General features: G+C 36.9%; 1 protein-coding gene across 1 annotated transcript; it reads left to right on the top strand.

The window, feature by feature from the left end:
* The first annotated feature begins 20,293 nt into the window (after nucleotides 1-20,293).
* LOC111988694 (histone H4) lies at nucleotides 20,294-20,863 on the top strand. The gene has a single exon (XM_024020482.2). The coding sequence runs from the start codon at nucleotides 20,397-20,399 to the stop codon at nucleotides 20,706-20,708; it is 312 nt and encodes a 103-aa protein (XP_023876250.1). The 5' UTR covers nucleotides 20,294-20,396; the 3' UTR covers nucleotides 20,709-20,863.
* Nucleotides 20,864-22,985: the final 2,122 nt, after the last annotated feature.

Genomic DNA, 22,985 nt, shown 5'->3' with positions numbered 1-22,985 from the left:
ACCTTTCCAGGTTATATACCACGATCCTGACATCATCTTCACAGTACACATGTAGGTTAGATTCTAGGAACTCTTCCTTGTCCCATCCAACACCTCCCAGAACCTTCAACTAGTAGTCATAAGGCTGCTTGACCACTATTCAGGCATCACCTCCACATTAATGCAGTCAGAGAGTTAGCTGGGAAGCATTTAATGTGGAGGTAGCAGTTTTAGAAGATATTTGTTATCTCTCTTTGTTAGTCCCTTATCTCATATCCGTTTCTCATTTGTAATACAACCTTGCAGAATATTTGGGGTGGTAAGATAGCTGCATAGACCTCAGACCCTCGTTTTCCGAGATGGACTTCCTCCTCGAACGCATTTTGGACTATTATATACAATATCCATTTCTTTTTCTTATACTATTCCCATTATGTCCTTATTTGGCCATCCTCGGATGGATTAACGTCCTCAGACTGGGCCATTGGGCCGTAGGCCCACTTCCTACAATCTTAACAATACCTTTTTAGATAATCGACCCCACAATAGCCCCTCAAAATCTCGCTTTTTGACACCTCAGGAGAAAAGGGGGACTTTGATATCCTGTCTCCATCCTTTTCGAGGATTTATCTAACCTTCAGAATGCCTTTCTACTTGCCCAAGGCACGTTCCTGACGTTTCGGCGTCCAGAGCATGCCATCATTAAATTTTGATGGCCTCTTTGTCCCCCACGTTCAATGGCAAGATGTGAATCTAACGGTGGAGGATTTTCTTAGGTTTACGAACGAGATTTTTCTCGCTTACAATTTCTGCGCCACTATAAATAGCCTTTCAAATCAACTCCCTTTCCAGTTACAACAATCATACAGTCTTAATGCTCATACATTGAACCTATCACTCTCTTTTACTTCTCCGTGCATTCATAAATACTAAAAATTTGTCCGAAGATTTCCTTCTCAACCTTGTAAGTTTCCTTAAACTCTCTTAGCTTTCATTCCATCTTATTAACTTTTCTTCACAACTTCTTAGAAAATGGGTAGGTTTAAGTGTTTAGTTGAATACGAGGAGGATAGAGAGGCATTCAGAGCTAAGTATAGGATCCCACCAACAGTAGGTATGAGATACGCTGCCCCAGGAGAGTGGGTAAATGGTAGGAAAATAGGAGAAGTGGTCATCCCTATGATTGCTTTTATAGAGGGAGGGATGACCATTCCCATGGGCAACCTCACTAGAAGCTACCTTAGATTCTTTAGACTATCTCCCACAAAGTGTGCCCCAAATATGTTCAGGGTGTTAGGGAGTATAGAAGTCCTAAATCAGAGGATGAACTTAAACTTGACCCATCATGATGTGAACTGGATGTACAATCTACACCATTTGAAGGGGGCAGGGATATTACCTTAAGTCTAGGCATCCTGAAGTACGGCTAACCCAATGTCTCCCTACATCCAACAAGGGCTTAAATGATGATTTTTTAATCTTTTCCAGGGAATGGCATGATGGCTTGCCCTACCCGACTAAGGAGGGAAAACCAGGTGGGGGTCTAGCTGTAAACCGGTATAGCTTAGACTATATTTTTATTTGATTCGCATTATTCTTATTTCTGAAAAATTCCCCTTTCGTTTTAATGATTTTGCAAACAAGCATTCTACCATACCTCAGTTCAAATTGGTCAACAGGGAGAGTTTAGATAAAATCTTGCGGTTCGAGGTGTTCGTAAACGAATCCGACGGTCAATTGCGATCATCACATGTAATCCTTGGGTACAAACCCATTTCCATAGCATTTCAAGCTCCCAAGTGTGTGATAAAGGCCAAAGATCCTCGGCTTCACCGCATCAGTGTAGCTTTCGAAGGATTCGTTGTTCCCGAAGATGTTCCAATTCCTGAAGGTACACCCTTCACCCAGCCACTCTTTGTGGCCACTCCTTCAATAGGAGCCTCCTCGTCACACCCCATTCCTTAGGAAGAAAAAGAAGAAGAAAAAAGTTTAGAGGGGATTGTAGAACTGTTAGATTCGTCTAACAAATTTGAAGTGTTCAACCAGCCTCCATCTCCCGAGGATATTTTTGACGAAATCGGCATCCAAAGAAAGCCCCAGAGGAGCTTAATGGAGTTGATTGAAGACCAGCCCGGAAGAGGTGCGCCGGGAAGTCCATTCAACCCAAACTTCTCCCTCCTCCTAAATCTCCTCTCCCTCCTCCTCAACCATCTCAGCCGTCTAGGCTTGAACCTACTGATCCAAAAAGGAGGAGAGATCCAAAAGACAAGGATGTGGTGGAGACTGGGAGATCTCGTCCTACTTGTGAAGACGAGGTTCAATGAGCTGCGAAGCAGCAAAAAGTTAGCTATAGACCACAACGAGGTGTGGAGAGAGTAGATGCCCAGCCCTTAGAATTGTTGGTTAAATCTGGTTTTGTATCTCATACAAAACACATAGCGGAAGCAATAAACAAAGATCTATTTCATTCATGATTGATAACTTGCATTATGTAAATTTCAGAATTAGCGTACCTTGGTGCGGTGAAATTCAAAACAAAAGATTATAAGTACTTGGGAATACTTTCAATCTTCACTCCAATTCCACTTTACGCCTAAGAAGTGTGGTCCTCAATCAATTTCCAAGGGAGAATAATTGAGTGGTTTCACTCGCACATACACACCACTTCACAATGGTGTCTCACTTTTTCTCTAATAAAAATTCTGTATGTCTCTCCCTTTATATATAACTGATTATCTAATTGGGCCGGCCTATTGGGTCTTTTCAATTGGGCTTTAATGTGTGGCTTGGAGTGGGACCAAAAGGACCAATAAGACACTAGCTCCAATGAGCCTTGGGCTTTTCTGTCAACTCTTGACAAGTTCAAAGTTACCATTAATTATATTTAATACCACTATATAAATATAATTGCACTCTAGGCCTTATTAATAAATTATATCCCAAAACTTTATTATACATGCAACCCTTTCATAAAATATTCGTAGTAATTCAAAGTCATAAATATAGACTGTCACTTTGAAGATTACTACGTCTTAATCCTTGAGTACCCGGTTTAATCCTTTTAAGTTATTCATTATATATTTATGAAATCCAATTTCATAAATATATACTTTACTAATTTCTTACCAAAGTGGTTAGGCCTAACTCTCTGAATAACTAATCCCATTAAACTTATCTCAATGGAATATTTTAAATCTCTATTAAGAGACTATGAATTCCATTTTGAGAATATATGTTCCATCAACACGAAATGTGGCTGCCCAACATATTGAGGTTTTGACCGTTACTTTAGATCTCACTCCTGATATATCAAAGCAACTTACACTTCATGATTAGGTCCATTATTCTCTCAAGATTAAGAGTTCATGTAAATATAAGTTGTGAGATTTATTATTCAATTGACAGTCGTTAGGTGAATAATAAATCTCACAGCGGTCCAGTTCAATATGTCTTAACTCTTAAAACATATTAACACATCAACTGGAAGTCTCCACTTCCATGATCAAGACAAATCATCTTAGTTGATATGTTATAGTCTTCGCAGATGAAATGCCCAATTTCATCACCGATTATGAACTAAAATTCTGAGTTTACAAAGAACTTGTGACTTATATCTTCTGTGACTAAATCACATAAATCACATACTATGCATCTCATGGACTAAATGATAATGTCCGAATATTCATGTTACCATTATTTTAGATAATAATAAAACAACTTTATTAATTACAATATTAAGTTATACATCATGTCATACATAATGTCATACATAATATCATACATAGCATAGCCCTAAAAAACATCTAGGAAGCTCATCCGAGGATGGTCTATCGTTGCATCCACCAACTGATCTATACAAGGCATGGGGAAAGGTCTTTTAGGCAAGCCTTATTAAGGTGTGAAGTCTACACATACACGCCATTTTCCATTTTTCTTTTTCACCACAACCGTATTAGCCAATCACTGGGGATAAAACACCTCTTTGATAGCTTCAGCCTGTTTGATCTTTGTTACCTCATCCTTGATAGCCTCGACATGTACTTTGGATGGACACTAAGGTGGCTGTTTCTTCGGAGTAGTAGAGGGATTAACATTCAAGTGATGGCAAGTAAAGCCTAGATCCACCCCTGGGGCTTCATAAGCGTCCCATGCAAATACATCAACATTTCTTTTAAGGAATTCAACCAATTGCTCCTTTCCAACAGAGGCAATTGAGCCCCTACCTGAAAGAACTTCTCCAGATCACCCCAGCGTTCACCTTTTCTAAATTCTCATATCTCGCTTCATCAACAGGTCTGCTAAAAAGGGCATCGGAGTTTCTAATTGTTATAAACCATTCTCGGCGGTGGCCGAAGTTTTCGTCTCAAGTCGATGTTGAATAGCCGTTATCAAGCATTGCCTGGCCATAGATTGGCTTCCTAATATTTCTAATACCTGGTCTCCCGATAGATATTTCACCTTTTGATGAAAAGTAGAAGAAACAGCTTCCATGGTATGCAGCCAGGGCTTGCCCAAAATAGCCGTATATAGAGAGAAAGCATCTACCACAATGAAGTCCACCTCTACCATATCCGAGGCAGTTTGTACAGATAATCTAATCAAACCCATTGGAATGACCAATCTACCTTCAAAGCTCACCAAAGGAGAGCTATAGGCTGTCAAATCCTAGGGTTTCAAATTTAGCCTCCTATATAGGTCAGGGTACATAACCTCGGCTGCGCTTCCCTCATCAACCATCACTCTTCTCACATTATACCCGAAAATCCTAAGTGTAACCACCAAAGCATCATCGTGCGGTTGCATGGTTCCCAATTTGTCTTCATCTAAAAAGCCCAACACCAGTGGGGTGCTCATCTTAACTCTCTTCAACACTGAACTGGAACCTTCATCTAAGCAATGAGATAAAGACATTATCCTGGAGGGACAAGATCCGATTCTCCCTGGGGCAACAAATATGACGTTTATCGTGCCTAAGGAGGGTCTTGAAAATGCATTTTCCGAAATGACGAACTTGTTTGGCTTTCTCGACCACTGGAATGATGCAAAAGCCGAGTCAATTTCTCTTCTCGAACTAATTGATCCAAATGGTCTCACAAATTTCTGCAATCCTCAGTAGTATGTCCATGACCCTGATGATACTGTAGTAAAGGTTTTGATTACGTTTCATAGGGTCCCCTTTCATCTTATTGGGCCATTTGAAGAATGACTCGTTTTTTATCTTCTCTAGAACCTGTTGTACTGGTTCTCGAAACATGGCATTAACCACCTGGGTGTTGGCAGATCCTGGCTACCCCCCAAAATCCTTTCGAGGTTGATTATTATTGTACTGGTCCGACTTGAAGTCCCTCCTCTCCTGAGGGATTACTTTGGCCTTTCCTTTATCCTATATTTGGTCCTCTTCTACTCTTCTATACTTGTCAATCCGATCCATAAGCTGACGCATGCTAGTAACAGATTTGCCGGTCAGTGATTTCTTCAGATCATGCTCGGCTGGAAGGCCAGCTTTAAAAGTACTAATAGCCATGTCATCATAGTCTCCATCTATTTCGTTGAACATTTCCCAGTATCTATCAGAATAGGCTTTCAAGGTCTCCTCCTCCTGCATGGACATGGATAACAGTGACCCCAAGGGCTGAGGAACCCTTCTACAGGTGATAAAGCGGGCACCAAAAGCTTAGGCGAGCTTCTTATTGGAATCAATGGAGTTCGCTCTTAAGCTATTGAACCATCTCATTGCCACCGGCTCAGGCTAGATGGAAAGACCTTACACATCAAAGCCTCGTCCTTCGAATGAACAACCATCCTTTGACTAAAATGGCTAACATGCTCCACTGGATCTGTTCAACCGTTATAGATGGTGAACGTGGGCTGATGGAATCGCCGAGGAAGACTTGCACCCTCTATATTTCGCACAAAGGGTGACTTAGAAACTTGACTCAATGCTTTGTTCAGGGCATCGTTCCCCAAACCTTTGCGAGGTGGGCTTTTATATCTACGTCTATGGTGGTACTTCTCATCATAGGAGAAAGATTCACTGAGTGAAGTTCTGGACCTTTGTCTATAACTAGCATCATCTAACTCTTCAGAGGATTGCATGGAGTTAGGAGATAGACGTCTTCGTCGCTCGTGTCGCAATTCTCTTTTCAACTTGTCAATCTCAAGTTGCATGTCCCTATCGTTCTTTACATAGGAAATATGGCTTTTCTCTCAAAACTAACTTCTACCGGTGTGGGTTGTTTGCACACTTCCTTCACGATCCCTTCTTCGTTCAAGGTTTACAAACGGATTATCATGCTGAGACCCCCTGGATTTTGCTTGGTGTGGATTATCATTCATTTGATGAGGGCCCGCTGCTGCCTATTGCAATGCTACTTCTTCCATCCCAAACGTTGCACTTGTCTTTCCTTCTGAATAAATCAAGTTTCTTCCCACAGACGGCGCCAATTGTAGGGACTTAATTTGGGTTGGATCCAAATAGGAATGAGTTTTTAGCCGAACAAGCCTAAACAATAAATTTGTAGAGAGTAGATGAAAGAACTAGTTCTATTCTATAGAAAATATCATAATAATTACTGAGTAAAGAACATTTAACACAAACAACATGATAAAAACTATCCTCGGCCTGGCTTCAGGAGTTTTTTGGATTCTATTTTATTGATGAACAGGATTACAAGATGTTTAGTCCTTTTTCTCTCTGGTTTCTTTTGTCTCTCCCTTTCTTCAGGCCACCTTTCCAGGTTNCTGATGATAGCCCTAAAAAACATCTAGGAAGCTCATCCGAGGATGGTCTATCGTTGCATCCACCAACTGATCTATACAAGGCATGGGGAAAGGGTCTTTTAGGCAAGCCTTATTAAGGTCTGTGAAGTCTACACATACACGCCATTTTCCATTTTTCTTTTTCACCACAACCGTATTAGCCAATCACTGGGGATAAAACACCTCTTTGATAGCTTCAGCCTGTTTGATCTTTGTTACCTCATCCTTGATAGCCTCGACATGTACTTTGGATGGACACTAAGGTGGCTGTTTCTTCGGAGTAGTAGAGGGATTAACATTCAAGTGATGGCAAGTAAAGCCTAGATCCACCCCTGGGGCTTCATAAGCGTCCCATGCAAATACATCAACATTTCTTTTAAGGAATTCAACCAATTGCTCCTTTTCCAACAGAGGCAATTGAGCCCCTACCTGAAAGAACTTCTCCAGATCACCCCCAGCGTTCACCTTTTCTAAATTCTCATATCTCGCTTCATCAACAGGTCTGCTAAAAAGGGGCATCGGAGTTTCTAATTGTTATAAACCATTCTCGGCGGTGGCCGAAGTTTTCGTCTCAAGTCGATGTTGAATAGCCGTTATCAAGCATTGCCTGGCCATAGATTGGCTTCCTAATATTTCTAATACCTGGTCTCCCGATAGATATTTCACCTTTTGATGAAAAGTAGAAGAAACAGCTTCCATGGTATGCAGCCAGGGCTTGCCCAAAATAGCCGTATATAGAGAGAAAGCATCTACCACAATGAAGTCCACCTCTACCATATCCGAGGCAGTTTGTACAGATAATCTAATCAAACCCATTGGAATGACCAATCTACCTTCAAAGCTCACCAAAGGAGAGCTATAGGCTGTCAAATCCTAGGGTTTCAAATTTAGCCTCCTATATAGGTCAGGGTACATAACCTCGGCTGCGCTTCCCTCATCAACCATCACTCTTCTCACATTATACCCGAAAATCCTAAGTGTAACCACCAAAGCATCATCGTGCGGTTGCATGGTTCCCAATTTGTCTTCATCTAAAAAGCCCAACACCAGTGGGGTGCTCATCTTAACTCTCTTCAACACTGAACTGGAACCTTCATCTAAGCAATGAGATAAAGACATTATCCTGGAGGGACAAGATCCGATTCTCCCTGGGGCAACAAATATGACGTTTATCGTGCCTAAGGAGGGTCTTGAAAATGCATTTTCCCGAAATGACGAACTTGTTTGGCTTTCTCGACCACTGGAATGATGCAAAAGCCGAGTCAATTTCTCTTCTCGAACTAATTGATCCAAATGGTCTCACAAATTTCTGCAATCCTCAGTAGTATGTCCATGACCCTGATGATACTGGTAGTAAAGGTTTTGATTACGTTTCATAGGGTCCCCTTTCATCTTATTGGGCCATTTGAAGAATGACTCGTTTTTTATCTTCTCTAGAACCTGTTGTACTGGTTCTCGAAACATGGCATTAACCACCTGGGTGTTGGCAGATCCTGGCTACCCCCCAAAATCCTTTCGAGGTTGATTATTATTGTACTGGTCCGACTTGAAGTCCCTCCTCTCCTGAGGGATTACTTTGGCCTTTCCTTTATCCTATATTTGGTCCTCTTCTACTCTTCTATACTTGTCAATCCGATCCATAAGCTGACGCATGCTAGTAACAGATTTGCCGGTCAGTGATTTCTTCAGATCATGCTCGGCTGGAAGGCCAGCTTTAAAAGTACTAATAGCCATGTCATCATAGTCTCCATCTATTTCGTTGAACATTTCCCAGTATCTATCAGAATAGGCTTTCAAGGTCTCCTCCTCCTGCATGGACATGGATAACAGTGACCCCAAGGGCTGAGGAACCCTTCTACAGGTGATAAAGCGGGCACCAAAAGCTTAGGCGAGCTTCTTATTGGAATCAATGGAGTTCGCTCTTAAGCTATTGAACCATCTCATTGCCACCGGGCTCAGGCTAGATGGAAAGACCTTACACATCAAAGCCTCGTCCTTCGAATGAACAACCATCCTTTGACTAAAATGGCTAACATGCTCCACTGGATCTGTTCAACCGTTATAGATGGTGAACGTGGGCTGATGGAATCGCCGAGGAAGACTTGCACCCTCTATATTTCGCACAAAGGGTGACTTAGAAACTTGACTCAATGCTTTGTTCAGGGCATCGTTCCCCAAACCTTTGCGAGGTGGGCTTTTATATCTACGTCTATGGTGGTACTTCTCATCATAGGAGAAAGATTCACTGAGTGAAGTTCTGGACCTTTGTCTATAACTAGCATCATCTAACTCTTCAGAGGATTGCATGGAGTTAGGAGATAGACGTCTTCGTCGCTCGTGTCGCAATTCTCTTTTCAACTTGTCAATCTCAAGTTGCATGTCCCTATCGTTCTTTACATAGGAAATATGGCTTTTCTCTCAAAACTAACTTCTACCGGTGTGGGTTGTTTGCACACTTCCTTCACGATCCCTTCTTCGTTCAAGGTTTACAAACGGATTATCATGCTGAGACCCCCTGGATTTTGCTTGGTGTGGATTATCATTCATTTGATGAGGGCCCGCTGCTGCCTATTGCAATGCTACTTCTTCCATCCCAAACGTTGCACTTGTCTTTCCTTCTGAATAAATCAAGTTTCTTCCCACAGACGGCGCCAATTGTAGGGACTTAATTTGGGTTGGATCCAAATAGGAATGAGTTTTTAGCCGAACAAGCCTAAACAATAAATTTGTAGAGAGTAGATGAAAGAACTAGTTCTATTCTATAGAAAATATCATAATAATTACTGAGTAAAGAACATTTAACACAAACAACATGATAAAAACTATCCTCGGCCTGGCTTCAGGAGTTTTTTGGATTCTATTTTATTGATGAACAGGATTACAAGATGTTTAGTCCTTTTTCTCTCTGGTTTCTTTTGTCTCTCCCTTTCTTCAGGCCACCTTTCCAGGTTATATATCATGATCCTAACATCATTTTCACCGTACATGTGTAGGTTAGATTCTGGGAATTCTTCCTTGTCCCATCCAACACCTCCCAGAACCTTCAACTAGTGGTCATAAGGCTGCTTGACTACTGTTCAGGCATCACCTCCACATTAATGCGGCCAGAGAGTTAGCTGGGAAGCATTTAATGTGGAGGTAGCAGTTTTAGAAGATATTTGTTATCTCTCTTTGTTACTCCCTTATCCCATATCCGTTTCTCATTTGTAATACAACCTTGCGGAATATCCAGGGTGGTAAGATAGCTACATAGACCTCGGACCCTCGTTTTTTGAGATGAATTTCCTCCTCGGACGCATTTTGGACTATTATATACAATATCCATTTCTTTTTCTTATACTATTCCCATTATGTCCTTATTTGGCCATCCTCGGATGGATTAACATCCTCGGACTGAGCCATTGGGCCGTAGGCCCACTTTCTACAATCTTAACAATACCTTTTTAGATAACCGGCCCCACAATATATATATATATATATTAATAGCCGAAAATTAGAGAAAATGCAGTTAGATTTTAATTTGATTTTCAATTTTGAGTCACGTGTCCCATTTAATTTTTAATTTGTTTTTCTTTTTGTAATTTTATTTCAAGATGAAATTCACTCTAGTGAGTTCGGACCAAGAAGTAAGTATGGGCCAAAAGACCACGGGTTTTGTAAGGAGGGTTGAGTAATTTAATGGATGGCTGAAAGTGTAACACAACTTTATCATTCTATGGATGCACTGTCCTATTTATTAAATATGTAGCGGTTAAGATTGAATCAAGTCAAAAGTGTTTAGGTAGGTTGGCTTGAAAGTAAAATTAAGAAGCTGACAATGTTTGTGTTCAACTACACCACTTTGCTAACATGCTTCTAGCATTGATGATTTCTTTGTTTGGATTAAAAGGAGTACTTGTTTTATAAATTAAGCTCTTCTCCATAATGTAATTCCTTTTTCTAGTTGAATGAAGATTCAGTTCCTTATAAAAAAAAAAAAAAAAAAAAACTAAACTATTTTGCTAATGGCAGGAAATACAATTGGTTTGGAGGACGATTAAGGGTTGTTTGGTATGTGATCCAAACAATAGTTTTTAGTGTTTAAATACTGAAAATTGTGGTTCTAAAAAAAAAACAATGCATTTGGTAAGGGTGCTTTTTTAGGAGTGTTTAAATTACGTTGCTCATTTTAGGGCGTTTAAACACTGAATTTGGAAAACTCATCTTATTAGATTTTAGATTTCAAACAACGTTGCTTAATGACACTTTTGTAAATATTTTAAAAAACATGAGGCTTACTTGGTTAGACAACACATAAAGCTTTCTTCTTCAATTCCAACCAGGGAGCCCACCTGTCAGTTTTTTTTTACACATATCAAACATACAATAATATTTTTTTACCCTATCAAAAAAAAAAAAAATTAATATTTTTTTACATATTGAAACATGGTACCAAACGCATTTTTACTTTAGAAATACTATAAACACGTGTTTTCACAACACTTTTTAAATCACAGTTTTTACATCATTTTAAACGATAATACTAGAAATCTCCAAACAAACGAGCCCTAACTCGTCTTATAATGATATATATGGTAGGTGGATCTAATTTTTATAAATCCGGCAATGAATACTTTCTATTTAATTAAATCGAAAGATATAATTTACATATTAACATTAGCATATTTTATTTTTTGAAATAATCATAAAATTTTAATAATGTTATCCTAGGGTAGATGAACCGAAACTAGGCTCAAAGTTTTCAGACTTTTCTTTCCACATTGAAGGCCCAATGCAACAATAGATGTCTATTCTCTTTTGGGCCCATAAAAAACAACTTTGTGAAAAAGATAAGCCTTAGGCCTTAGCCCACAATTGGATCATTTCACCCTCTTTCCTCCATTTTCAGTTATGGCCTGTTTGGGAGTTTAAAAAAGGAAGGAGAGTAGAGTAGAGAGAGGGAGAGTAGTTAAATTACCTTATTCAAAAGTTTTTTAAGGAAGGAGATTGAGGGGTTTGGAAGAGTTTCAACTACTTACAACCCCTTATTTTTAATTCTCCTAAATTGGAGAGATTTGGAGGGGGAGTAGAGTACATAAATTTTTGACCAAGTAAATTACCTAATTTACCCTTATTATATTAACAAAACTACAATGTTTTCTAACGTAAAAAAAAAAAAAAAATGTGGTAATGAGCAATTTGTGTGCCACTTTTTTGTGAGCCTCTTGTGCACAGAGTCACTATGGTCACATAATAAGCAATTTATAGGTTTTTGAAACAGTACATGTCCAAGGTAATAAAGACTTCAGTGTATCATTTTTTATGGTGGATCTTTGTGTAATATATAATCAATATAAATTCATGTACTGAGAAAAATTAAAAAAATATATATTAAAAATAATAATAAGAAATGAAAGAAACACTCAAAATTCAATATTTTGTTGATTTTTTCAGTAAACAAACAAACCAAACATTTTTTTCTTATTTTAATTATTATCAATTAAGGATGGTTTTTTTTAGTATAATAAAAAAGTAGAAAAAATATTTAATCATAGACTAATGTTGATTATTTAATTCACATAAAGAAAAATTAAAAAAAAATATTGCATGCTATAGTCATAATTATTTAATCTAACAAATTATTCATAAACCAATGTTGCAAGTCCATTTTCAAATAGGGGTAAATTTGTCTATTTTTATCATTTCTCCTCCTCTCCATCCTAAATTTTAAAACATCCAAATAAGGGGAAGAGCTAATTACTCCCTTCCTCCTTACTAATTTTAAAAACATCCAAACAAGGTGGAGGGGAACCATTCCCCACTACTCTCCTCCCCTCTACTCTTCTCCCTCTCTAAACTTCCAAACAAGCCATTAATTTGTATTATAAACGAAAACATGGTTTATGAATTGGTCATGTTAAGTCTAACTGTATGAATGTAATTTGGTTAGAGGAATTGATCTCTTATTTTATGGTCGATGGACGATGTGACAAACGATGTACCTTGAATTTGATTATTTTAGTAAAAAAAATTTATAACCATTAAAAAAAAAAAAAAAAAAAAAGCAATTGACCGATATTAGGGATAAAAAAAATGCCCTTATTAATGAAGGGTAACTTCATTTAAAAATAGGGTCATAAATATCAAATAAAAAATTTTATTTTGAATTCAAAAAGAAAACTCCTAAAATTTAGGATTATTTTCCCTTCATGTTCAAAAAAGAAATTACAGTTACCACTTATCTCTAAAGTTTATTATTTTTATTTGTTTGAAAAATATAAAAAATTATATTTTAAATTATTATTGTGGGACCTGAGAACTTAGTAGCATCGGCCCATTTTACATCCAGCCCAAGGCCCATGCCGAGGATGAAGAATCGTCCGAGGACGTCATATGAAGGCTTGAGCTGCAAGGACCACAGCCGAGGATGGCCTTGTCCTCGGTGGACCGAGACCAACACCAAGTGAGGGGAAAAGTCCAGTACAGTTGTCACCTCTACACTAAATGCGCTCACCTAACCCTCTGGCTGCATTAATGGAGATGTGACTCCTGGACGGAGCAACCCTGGCCACTGCAAATCACACGAGTACTGATAGTGCAGCTGTGGGGATGGGCAATCAGGAGGAAAGTGCGTGGATGATCAACAGGTGTAAGAGAGAGACGGTGAGAAGAGGACTATATAAGGGGAACCAACAAACAGTTAATGGAAGGAAGAAAGAAAGAGGAAAGGGAGGGACCTCTGTCAAGCTCCTCGGATAGGTGCCGAGGAGAGACCTTGGGGAGTAACTTTGACGCGCCGGCCTTCAACGAGTGTGAGTCCTGTTTTGGGCGTTGTCCGTTTGTTAGGGTCTAGTTCTTGAACCCACTCTCTAAAAATGTATTGTTTGGGCTTATTGGATCATTTTCCTTTTGATTTTCGAGGGTCTTCCCAAATTGAGTCCTTACAATTATAAATGTAAATTATTAACCTATACCCCAAAAAATAAAATAGCTTATGAGCACACGCTTGCTTAGAGGCTAGTATACATCTAAAAAAAATTAAAAAAAAAAAACTCATTTCTCTCTTAAATTTTAAAAATATTATTTTTAAGGAAATATAATTGTATGAGTAAGATATATGTTAAAATAAATCTTAAGGTTTATTACAATGTTACAACTTACAACTCATAACCAAACTTATGAAAAGATTTAATTATTTACTAGCCTTATCACATGCGTTTTGCGCATGCAATGAAGCCTTTTTTTTTTTTTTTTTTCATGGGGTAGTTTTTATTTTTATTTTATAGGAACATGGGGTAGTGGGAAGTTTTATAGAACATGGGGTAGCTTTGTAAACATGGGTAGTTTTTTTTTTTTTTTATCAACTTACGATTTTAACCTAATTTTTATGTTTTCGAAATAATGATAATTTTAAATTAGAGGTATTTAAAAAAAAAAAAAAAACTTTCCAAATCCTCTTAATATATAGAGAGATATATAGATTACAACATATTTGATTCATAATAATAAAAGCTAGTCTCATCACATGCGCTCTGCATGTGAGTTAAGGTTTTTTTATTTATTTATTTTTTTTAGTTTAATATAAATTTTCAATTTGAATTTATCTATTGTTTGCGAGATTATACAGGGAGGGATTTTTATAAAACTAAAATTTAGGATTTGAAATAGAGTAAACTGTTGGGTTTAATATGTGTTAGTTTTTAGGAAAAAAATTGTATCAAACGTATGTGAGATGAGAGATGCTACGTCTACAACAATTGTACAACAAATCATAAGTAGTTAGTTGTTATTGGTTTAAATTTGAAACTAACACTAAGATTACTTTTTTGTCCCAACAATAATAACCAGTAACAACCTGCCACTTAGGATTTATTGTAAAAATATTGTAGACATATCTTTTCTCTATGTGAGATATGTTTAGATAGAGAGTATGCTTGTTTTCAAGAAAAAAAGTTTATCTGGTAGTTTTTTTTTTCTTTTGTTTTTTAATTTTGTTGAACTATAATTTGAACCCTATTTTTTATTTTTTAAGAATAAAGATTATTTAATTAAATTATGGGTATTTTTGACATTTTTTTGAATCTATAACTAACTTTTTGAATCCTCTTAATATATAGAGATAGGTAGTTTTTTTTTTTTTTTTTTCAATAATCAATTTACAATTTTAACCTTATTTTTATGTTTATGAATAAGGATAAGTTAATTAAATTAGGAGTATTTTTGAAATAAAAAAGACAATAACTAACTTTCTGAAACCTTTTAATATATAGATGTGGGGCCCGTGGGCCTGACAGCCACAGCCCATCGCGTAGTAGGCCCAAGGCCAGAGCGAGGAAGACTGACCAGCCAAGGCTAAGTTGGGGAAAGCCNCCAAACAAGGTGGAGGGGAACCATTCCCCACTACTCTCCTCCCCTCTACTCTTCTCCCTCTCTAAACTTCCAAACAAGCCATTAATTTGTATTATAAACGAAAACATGGTTTATGAATTGGTCATGTTAAGTCTAACTGTATGAATGTAATTTGGTTAGAGGAATTGATCTCTTATTTTATGGTCGATGGACGATGTGACAAACGATGTACCTTGAATTTGATTATTTTAGTAAAAAAAATTTATAACCATTAAAAAAAAAAAAAAAAAAAAAGCAATTGACCGATATTAGGGATAAAATTTTATAAGGGTATGTTTGGTAAATTGTAATAATTATTGTAGGGTCGGTTTTTGTAGCCTAAACCCAAAAGAGATTGGTTATAGGCCCAACGAACCCAGAACAATGAATTTGTAGAGAGTGGGCGAAAGAGCTGGGCTGGTTATGAAGCACAGAACAGCTGGCTATGTCACATGCAATAATGATAGCGTGAACTAAAGCGCGGATAACTCCATGAATGAATGTCCGAAGAGGTGTTTTATTGAATGAACAGTGATTACAACGTTCAGAGCTACAGTCAAGCTTCTCTCTCTCTTTTTGTTTCTCCTTCTCCCCCCACTGTTATCAGAGACCCTTCTTCTTTATATAGCATCCCTTCCTATAATCTTCATCGTCTACTTGTTCTTCATCTACACATCCACTCGAGTGCATATCATGTCGTGTGTCTACTTTAGTTCTTTGTGAGTGGCGGTAGCTGAGGTTGCACTGTTCAGGGGTCTTCTCCACATAAATGCGGCCAGAAAAGCTGTTGCAGCGCATTAAATGCGGTGGTACCAGCCTTTCCTTCAGATATTTTCTGGTTCTGATCATTTCCGGATTCACCCAGAGCCCATCATCACCGTTGGGATCGTTGGAGAGGTTAGTCGGACTTTTCACACATTCGTTTGATCAAAGCTCATCATAGCCGAGGAGAAAGACATCCTCGAACAAATGGTGGCCTCCTCGGACGACACTCCCCTTCTGCTTCTGGGCTTCCTGCTTTAGGTGGGCCACCCCAACCATCTATTAATTCTCGAAACACCATGGCCCTTAATCAGTGGGTTCCGGGCCCATTAAGTAGCTTTGGGCTTTTCTCCTCACAATTACTATCATAGTTTAGTTATTCTTTAGTTTTGTTATATTTTTATTAAATGCAATAGTCATTTGTTATGAATAATTATTATTTAAAATTAAGAGTTGCATGCACTTTTGGTTTTAGCGTGTAGTATTCAGCCCCAAAAAAAAATCTTTAAAATGAGAAATAATTATTTCTCTCTAAAATCGTTGTAATAGCTATTTTCTAATATGTATCTAAAACTAATAGATTTCCAAATAAACAAACTTTCTATCTATACTATATATAAGAGAATTCCTCTCATTCAATTGGACTTTTTATGGTTTTAAAATGCCCTTATTAATGAAGGGTAACTTCATTTAAAAATAGGGTCATAAATATCAAATAAAAAATTTTATTTTGAATTCAAAAAGAAAACTCCTAAAATTTAGGATTATTTTCCCTTCATGTTCAAAAAAGAAATTACAGTTACCACTTATCTCTAAAGTTTATTATTTTTATTTGTTTGAAAAATATAAAAAATTATATTTTAAATTATTATTGTGGGACCTGAGAACTTAGTAGCATCGGCCCATTTTACATCCAGCCCAAGGCCCATGCCGAGGATGAAGAATCGTCCGAGGACGTCATATGAAGGCTTGAGCTGCAAGGACCACAGCCGAGGATGGCCTTGTCCTCGGTGGACCGAGACCAACACCAAGTGAGGGGAAAAGTCCAGTACAAGTTGTCACCTCTACACTAAATGCGCTCACCTAACCCTCTGGCTGCATTAATGGAGATGTGACTCCTGGACGGAGCAACCCTGGCCACTGCAAATCACACGAGTACTGATAGTGCAGCTGTGGGGATGGGCAATCAGGAGGAAAGTGCGTGGATGATCAACAGGTGTAAGAGAGAGACGGTGAGAAGAGGACTATATAAGGGGAACCAACAAAACAGTTAATGGAAGGAAGAAAGAAAGAGGAAAGGGAGGGACCTCTGTCAAGCTCCTCGGATAGGTGCCGAGGAGAGACCTTGGGGAGTAACTTTGACGCGCCGGCCTTCAACGAGTGTGAGTCCTGTTTGGGCGTTGTCCGTTTGTTAGGGTCTAGTTCTTGAACCCACTCTCTAAAAATGTATTGTTTGGGCTTATTGGATCATTTTCCTTTTGATTTTCGAGGGTCTTCCCAAATTGAGTCCTTACAATTATAAATGTAAATTATTAACCTATACCCCAAAAAATAAAATAGCTTATGAGCACACGCTTGCTTAGAGGCTAGTATACATCTAAAAAAAATTAAAAAAAAAAAAACTCATTTCTCTCTTAAATTTTAAAAATATTATTTTTAAGGAAATATAATTGTATGAGTAAGATATATGTTAAAATAAATCTTAAGGTTTATTACAATGTTACAACTTACAACTCATAACCAAACTTATGAAAAGATTTAATTATTTACTAGCCTTATCACATGCGTTTTGCGCATGCAATGAAGCCTTTTTTTTTTTTTTTTTTCATGGGGTAGTTTTTATTTTTATTTTATAGGAACATGGGGTAGTGGGAAGTTTTATAGAACATGGGGTAGCTTTGTAAACATGGGTAGTTTTTTTTTTTTTTTAATCAACTTACGATTTTAACCTAATTTTTATGTTTTCGAAATAATGATAATTTTAAATTAGAGGTATTTAAAAAAAAAAAAAAAACTTTCCAAATCCTCTTAATATATAGAGAGATATATAGATTACAACATATTTGATTCATAATAATAAAAGCTAGTCTCATCACATGCGCTCTGCATGTGAGTTAAGGTTTTTTTATTTATTTATTTTTTTTAGTTTAATATAAATTTTCAATTTGAATTTATCTATTGTTTGCGAGATTATACAGGGAGGGATTTTTATAAAACTAAAATTTAGGATTTGAAATAGAGTAAACTGTTGGGTTTAATATGTGTTAGTTTTTAGGAAAAAAATTGTATCAAACGTATGTGAGATGAGAGATGCTACGTCTACAACAATTGTACAACAAATCATAAGTAGTTAGTTGTTATTGGTTTAAATTTGAAACTAACACTAAGATTACTTTTTTGTCCCAACAATAATAACCAGTAACAACCTGCCACTTAGGATTTATTGTAAAAATATTGTAGACATATCTTTTCTCTATGTGAGATATGTTTAGATAGAGAGTATGCTTGTTTTCAAGAAAAAAAGTTTATCTGGTAGTTTTTTTTTTCTTTTGTTTTTTAATTTTGTTGAACTATAATTTGAACCCTATTTTTTATTTTTTAAGAATAAAGATTATTTAATTAAATTATGGGTATTTTTGACATTTTTTTGAATCTATAACTAACTTTTTGAATCCTCTTAATATATAGAGATAGGTAGTTTTTTTTTTTTTTTTTCAATAATCAATTTACAATTTTAACCTTATTTTTATGTTTATGAATAAGGATAAGTTAATTAAATTAGGAGTATTTTTGAAATAAAAAAGACAATAACTAACTTTCTGAAACCTTTTAATATATAGATGTGGGGCCCGTGGGCCTGACAGCCACAGCCCATCGCGTAGTAGGCCCAAGGCCAGAGCGAGGAAGACTGACCAGCCAAGGCTAAGTTGGGGAAAGCCTCTTTTTTGGCCCACGCCGAGGACCTCTTCGTCCTCGGCATACTAAGGATAATTTTTGGGAGGGGACAAGCCCAGAGCAAGCTGCCTCTTTTTTGGCCCACGCCGAGGACCTCTTCGTCCTCGGCATACTAAGGATAATTTTTGGGAGGGGACAAGCCCAGAGCAAGCTGTCACATTCACACTTAATGTATTCACCTAACCCCTCTGGCCGCATTAATGGGGATATAACCCCTTAGCAGGGTAACGTTGATCAGAGTGAACCACTTGAGTACCGATAAGGCCTCTGATGGGACGGACGGCCAGAAGATAGGCGAATGGATGATCAACAGATGGAAGAAGGAGATAGGAAGATGAAGACTATATAAGAAAAGCAAGTAAAGTAAAAATGAGGGGGGGAAAGAATGGGAAGAAAATGGGCTCCTCGGCCACGGGCCGAGGAGCATCCCCCCAGTTGTAAATAAACTCTAAATTTTTTCTTTTATAAAAAAGAGTTGATGCTTGATGAACGACGGTCAGTGCCTAAACTTTTAACCCACTCTCTATAAATTTATTGTTTGGGCTTGTTGGGCTGAAAACCCATTCATACTCAGGGTCAAATCCAAACTGAGTCCCTACAATAGAGATTACAACATATTTGATTCCCAATAATAAAAACTAGCCTCATTCCATGCGCTCCGAACATGCGATGGGACTATTTTTTATTTTAAGTTTAATATAATTTTTCAATTTGAATTTATATATTATTAGTGAGGTTATAGATGAATGAATTTTTATAAAACTAAAATTTAGAATTTGAAATGCAGTAAATTGCTGGGTTTAGCGTGTGCTTGCTTTAGGAAGAAAAAAAAATTTGTATCAAACGTATATGAGATATATTTAGATAGAGAGTATGTTTATTTTTAAGAAAAAAGTATTTTGATAATTTTTTTCTTCTTATTTTTGAATTTTGTTGAATTGCAATTTTAACCATATTTTTTATTTTTTAAAAATAAAAATTATTTAATTAAATATAAAATATGCTTATTTTTTATTTTTTGAATCCTCTTAATATAAAGAAGAAATTTTCATTCTTGTCCTAATTTTTATTTACAGTGGCAGACAAACTTTTATGCAATAACCATAATCATAATATTTCATTTTAGCATTTATTTACCGACTGCCGCGCCCTCCTCCTCACCCACCCCAATTTTGCAAAATACTCAAATCGAAAAATTTCACTGCACATTGGCTTCTCCTCAAGCCCGCCAAAAGAAACACAAACACATTTCACAATTTTTTTTTAATATAAAAAAAGCACAATCCGTAATCACCACACCCACGACTATCCTCACCGTCCATTTCCATCTTATAAACGGCTCACATCGACTTTCACCAAGTCACGCGGATCGAGTCTCTCAGCCATCGATAAAGCCCCAAAATCCAACGACTCTCATTAATCCCCGCCCAAACTTCAAACCTCAAATCCAAAACACCCGCACTCTATAAATACCCACACAAATCACACCATATTCGCATCAAAAATCAAAACCGATTCCAATTTCAAATCTCATATCCCAGAAAACTCTTTTCTTCTTTCAATTTCTCAAAAAAATGTCTGGGCGTGGAAAGGGAGGCAAGGGTTTGGGCAAGGGAGGAGCGAAACGACACCGTAAGGTTCTTCGCGATAACATCCAGGGAATCACAAAGCCCGCGATTCGTCGTTTGGCTCGCAGGGGTGGAGTGAAGCGTATCAGCGGTCTGATCTACGAGGAGACACGTGGCGTCCTCAAGATCTTTTTGGAGAACGTGATCCGTGACGCCGTGACCTACACTGAGCACGCAAGGAGGAAGACCGTGACGGCCATGGATGTCGTCTACGCCTTGAAGAGGCAAGGAAGGACTCTCTATGGGTTCGGCGGTTAAGAATCTTGAGATTTTGATTAGATTTGTGTACTTAGTTAGTTGTGGTGGTCGTTGTAGATCTTGCCTCTAGATCTGGATTTCGTTCCTTGTTTTTAGGTTGTATTTCTGTAATTTGGCACTCTCAGATTCAAGTAATGGAATTTGCTGTTTTTTAATTCTGTCTGTGTTGTAGCTGTGGATTTCTCCTGTTAGTATCTCTGTTGCTTGGAAAGTAGATTAAATCTCTGATTAAATAATTTGAATTTGGAAAATTTGGAGCTCAGGCTACTATATTGAATGTGTGATTCTACTTCTTATTTTGGTTTATGATATTCTTAGTAAGCAAGCAGAGACTAGCTCTGAACGTCTTTCCATAATATTATACTCATCTGAAGTCTAGACTTTATTTCCCTGGAAATTGTGTTTTGAATGGTGGTGTTTCTTGTATATTTTGTGAGTTCCTATTGTTTTATTTGAAGTGAGGTTGTAAACATTCAATGGCCTTTAAACTGAATGATTTGGAAGTGCATTGAATTTTAGGGTTTGTTTGGTTGGAGGATTTAGGGTTTGTTTGGTTGGAAGAGGGAGATGATAGGAAATATTTAGTATTTTTTTGTGTTTGGTCGGAGGAGTGAGTTGATAGAAAATATTTAGTATTTTTTTGTGTTTAGTTGGAGGGGTGGAAAAATAGAAGGGTAGAAAATTTTTTTATTTGGAAAAAGAAAAGTAAGACAATAGAAATTATAATTTATATAAATTGACTATTATATTATTGTTAGATAATAAGTAAAAAATAGATTTATTTGCTTTTATTAAATAATATAAAATTTATCAATAATTATATTTTTTAACGATAAATGTTATGCTCACAATATTTTTTATAATACTTTCACAATAAAATTTATGTGAAAAGTTGTTCATAGTTTTAATTTAAATCCCCTATTAAAATTATTTTTTTACTTACTAATATTAACTAATAACAATCTATTACTTAAATTTATTATATTATCATAGTTTAGTTATTCTTTAGTTTTGTTATATTTTTATTAAATGCAATAGTCATTTGTTATGAATAATTATTATTTAAAATTAAGAGTTGCATGCACTTTTGGTTTTAGCGTGTAGTATTCAGCCCCAAAAAAAAAATCTTTAAAATGAGAAATAATTATTTCTCTCTAAAATCGTTGTAATAGCTATTTTCTAATATGTATCTAAAACTAATAGATTTCCAAATAAACAAACTTTCTATCTATACTATATATAAGAGAATTCCTCTCATTCAATTGGACTTTTTTATGGTTTAAAAATGCCCTTATTAATAAAGGGTAACTTCATTTAAAAATAGGGTCATAAATATCAAATAAAAAATTTTATTTTGAATTCAAAAAGAAAACTCCTAAAATTTAGGATTATTTTCCCTTCATGTTCAAAAAAGAAATTACAGTTACCACTTATCTCTGAAGTTTATTATTTTTATTTGTTTGAAAAAAAAAAATTATATTTCTAAATTATTATTGTGAGGCCTGAGAACTTAATAGCATCGGCCCATTTTACATCCAGCCCAAGGCCCATGCCGAGGATGAAGAATCGTCCGAGGACGTCATATGAAGGCCTGAGCTGCAAGGACCACAGCCGAGGATGGCCTTGTCCTCGGTGGACCGAGACCAACACCAAGTGAGGGGAAAAGTCCAGTACAGGTTGTCACCTCCACACTAAATGCGCTCACCTAACCCTCTGGCTGCATTAATGGAGATGTGACTCCTGGACGGAGCAACCCTGGCCACTGCAAATCACACGAGTACTGATAGTGCAGCTGTGGGGACGGGCAATCAGGAGGAAAGTGCGCGGATGATCAACAGGTGTAAGAGAGAGATGGTGAGAAGAGGACTATATAAGGGGAACCAACAAAATAGTTAATGGAAGGAAGAAAGAAAGAGGACAGGGAGGGACCTCTGTCAAGCTCCTCGGATAGGTGCCGAGGAGAGACCTTGGGGAGTAACTTTGACGCGCTGGCCTTCAACGAGGGTGAGTCCTGTTTTGGGCATTGTCCGTTTGTTAGGGTCTAGTTCTTGAACCCACTCTCTAAAAATGTATTGTTTGGGCTTATTGGATCATTTTCCTTTTGATTTTTGAGGGTCTTCCCAAATTGAGTCCTTACAATTATAAATGTAAATTATTAACCTATACCCCAAAAAATAAAATAGCTTCTGAGCACACGCTTGCTTAGAGGCTAGTATACATCTAAAAAAAAAATTAAAAAAAAAAAAAAACTCATTTCTCTCTTAAATTTTAAAAATA

This window comes from Quercus suber, unplaced genomic scaffold (genome assembly GCF_002906115.3).
Source record: "Quercus suber isolate HL8 unplaced genomic scaffold, Cork oak 2.0 scaffold_129, whole genome shotgun sequence".
Taxonomy (NCBI): domain Eukaryota; kingdom Viridiplantae; phylum Streptophyta; class Magnoliopsida; order Fagales; family Fagaceae; genus Quercus; species Quercus suber.
The sequence above is the reverse complement of the archived record's forward strand: the minus strand, read 5'-3'. Positions and strand labels throughout refer to the sequence as shown.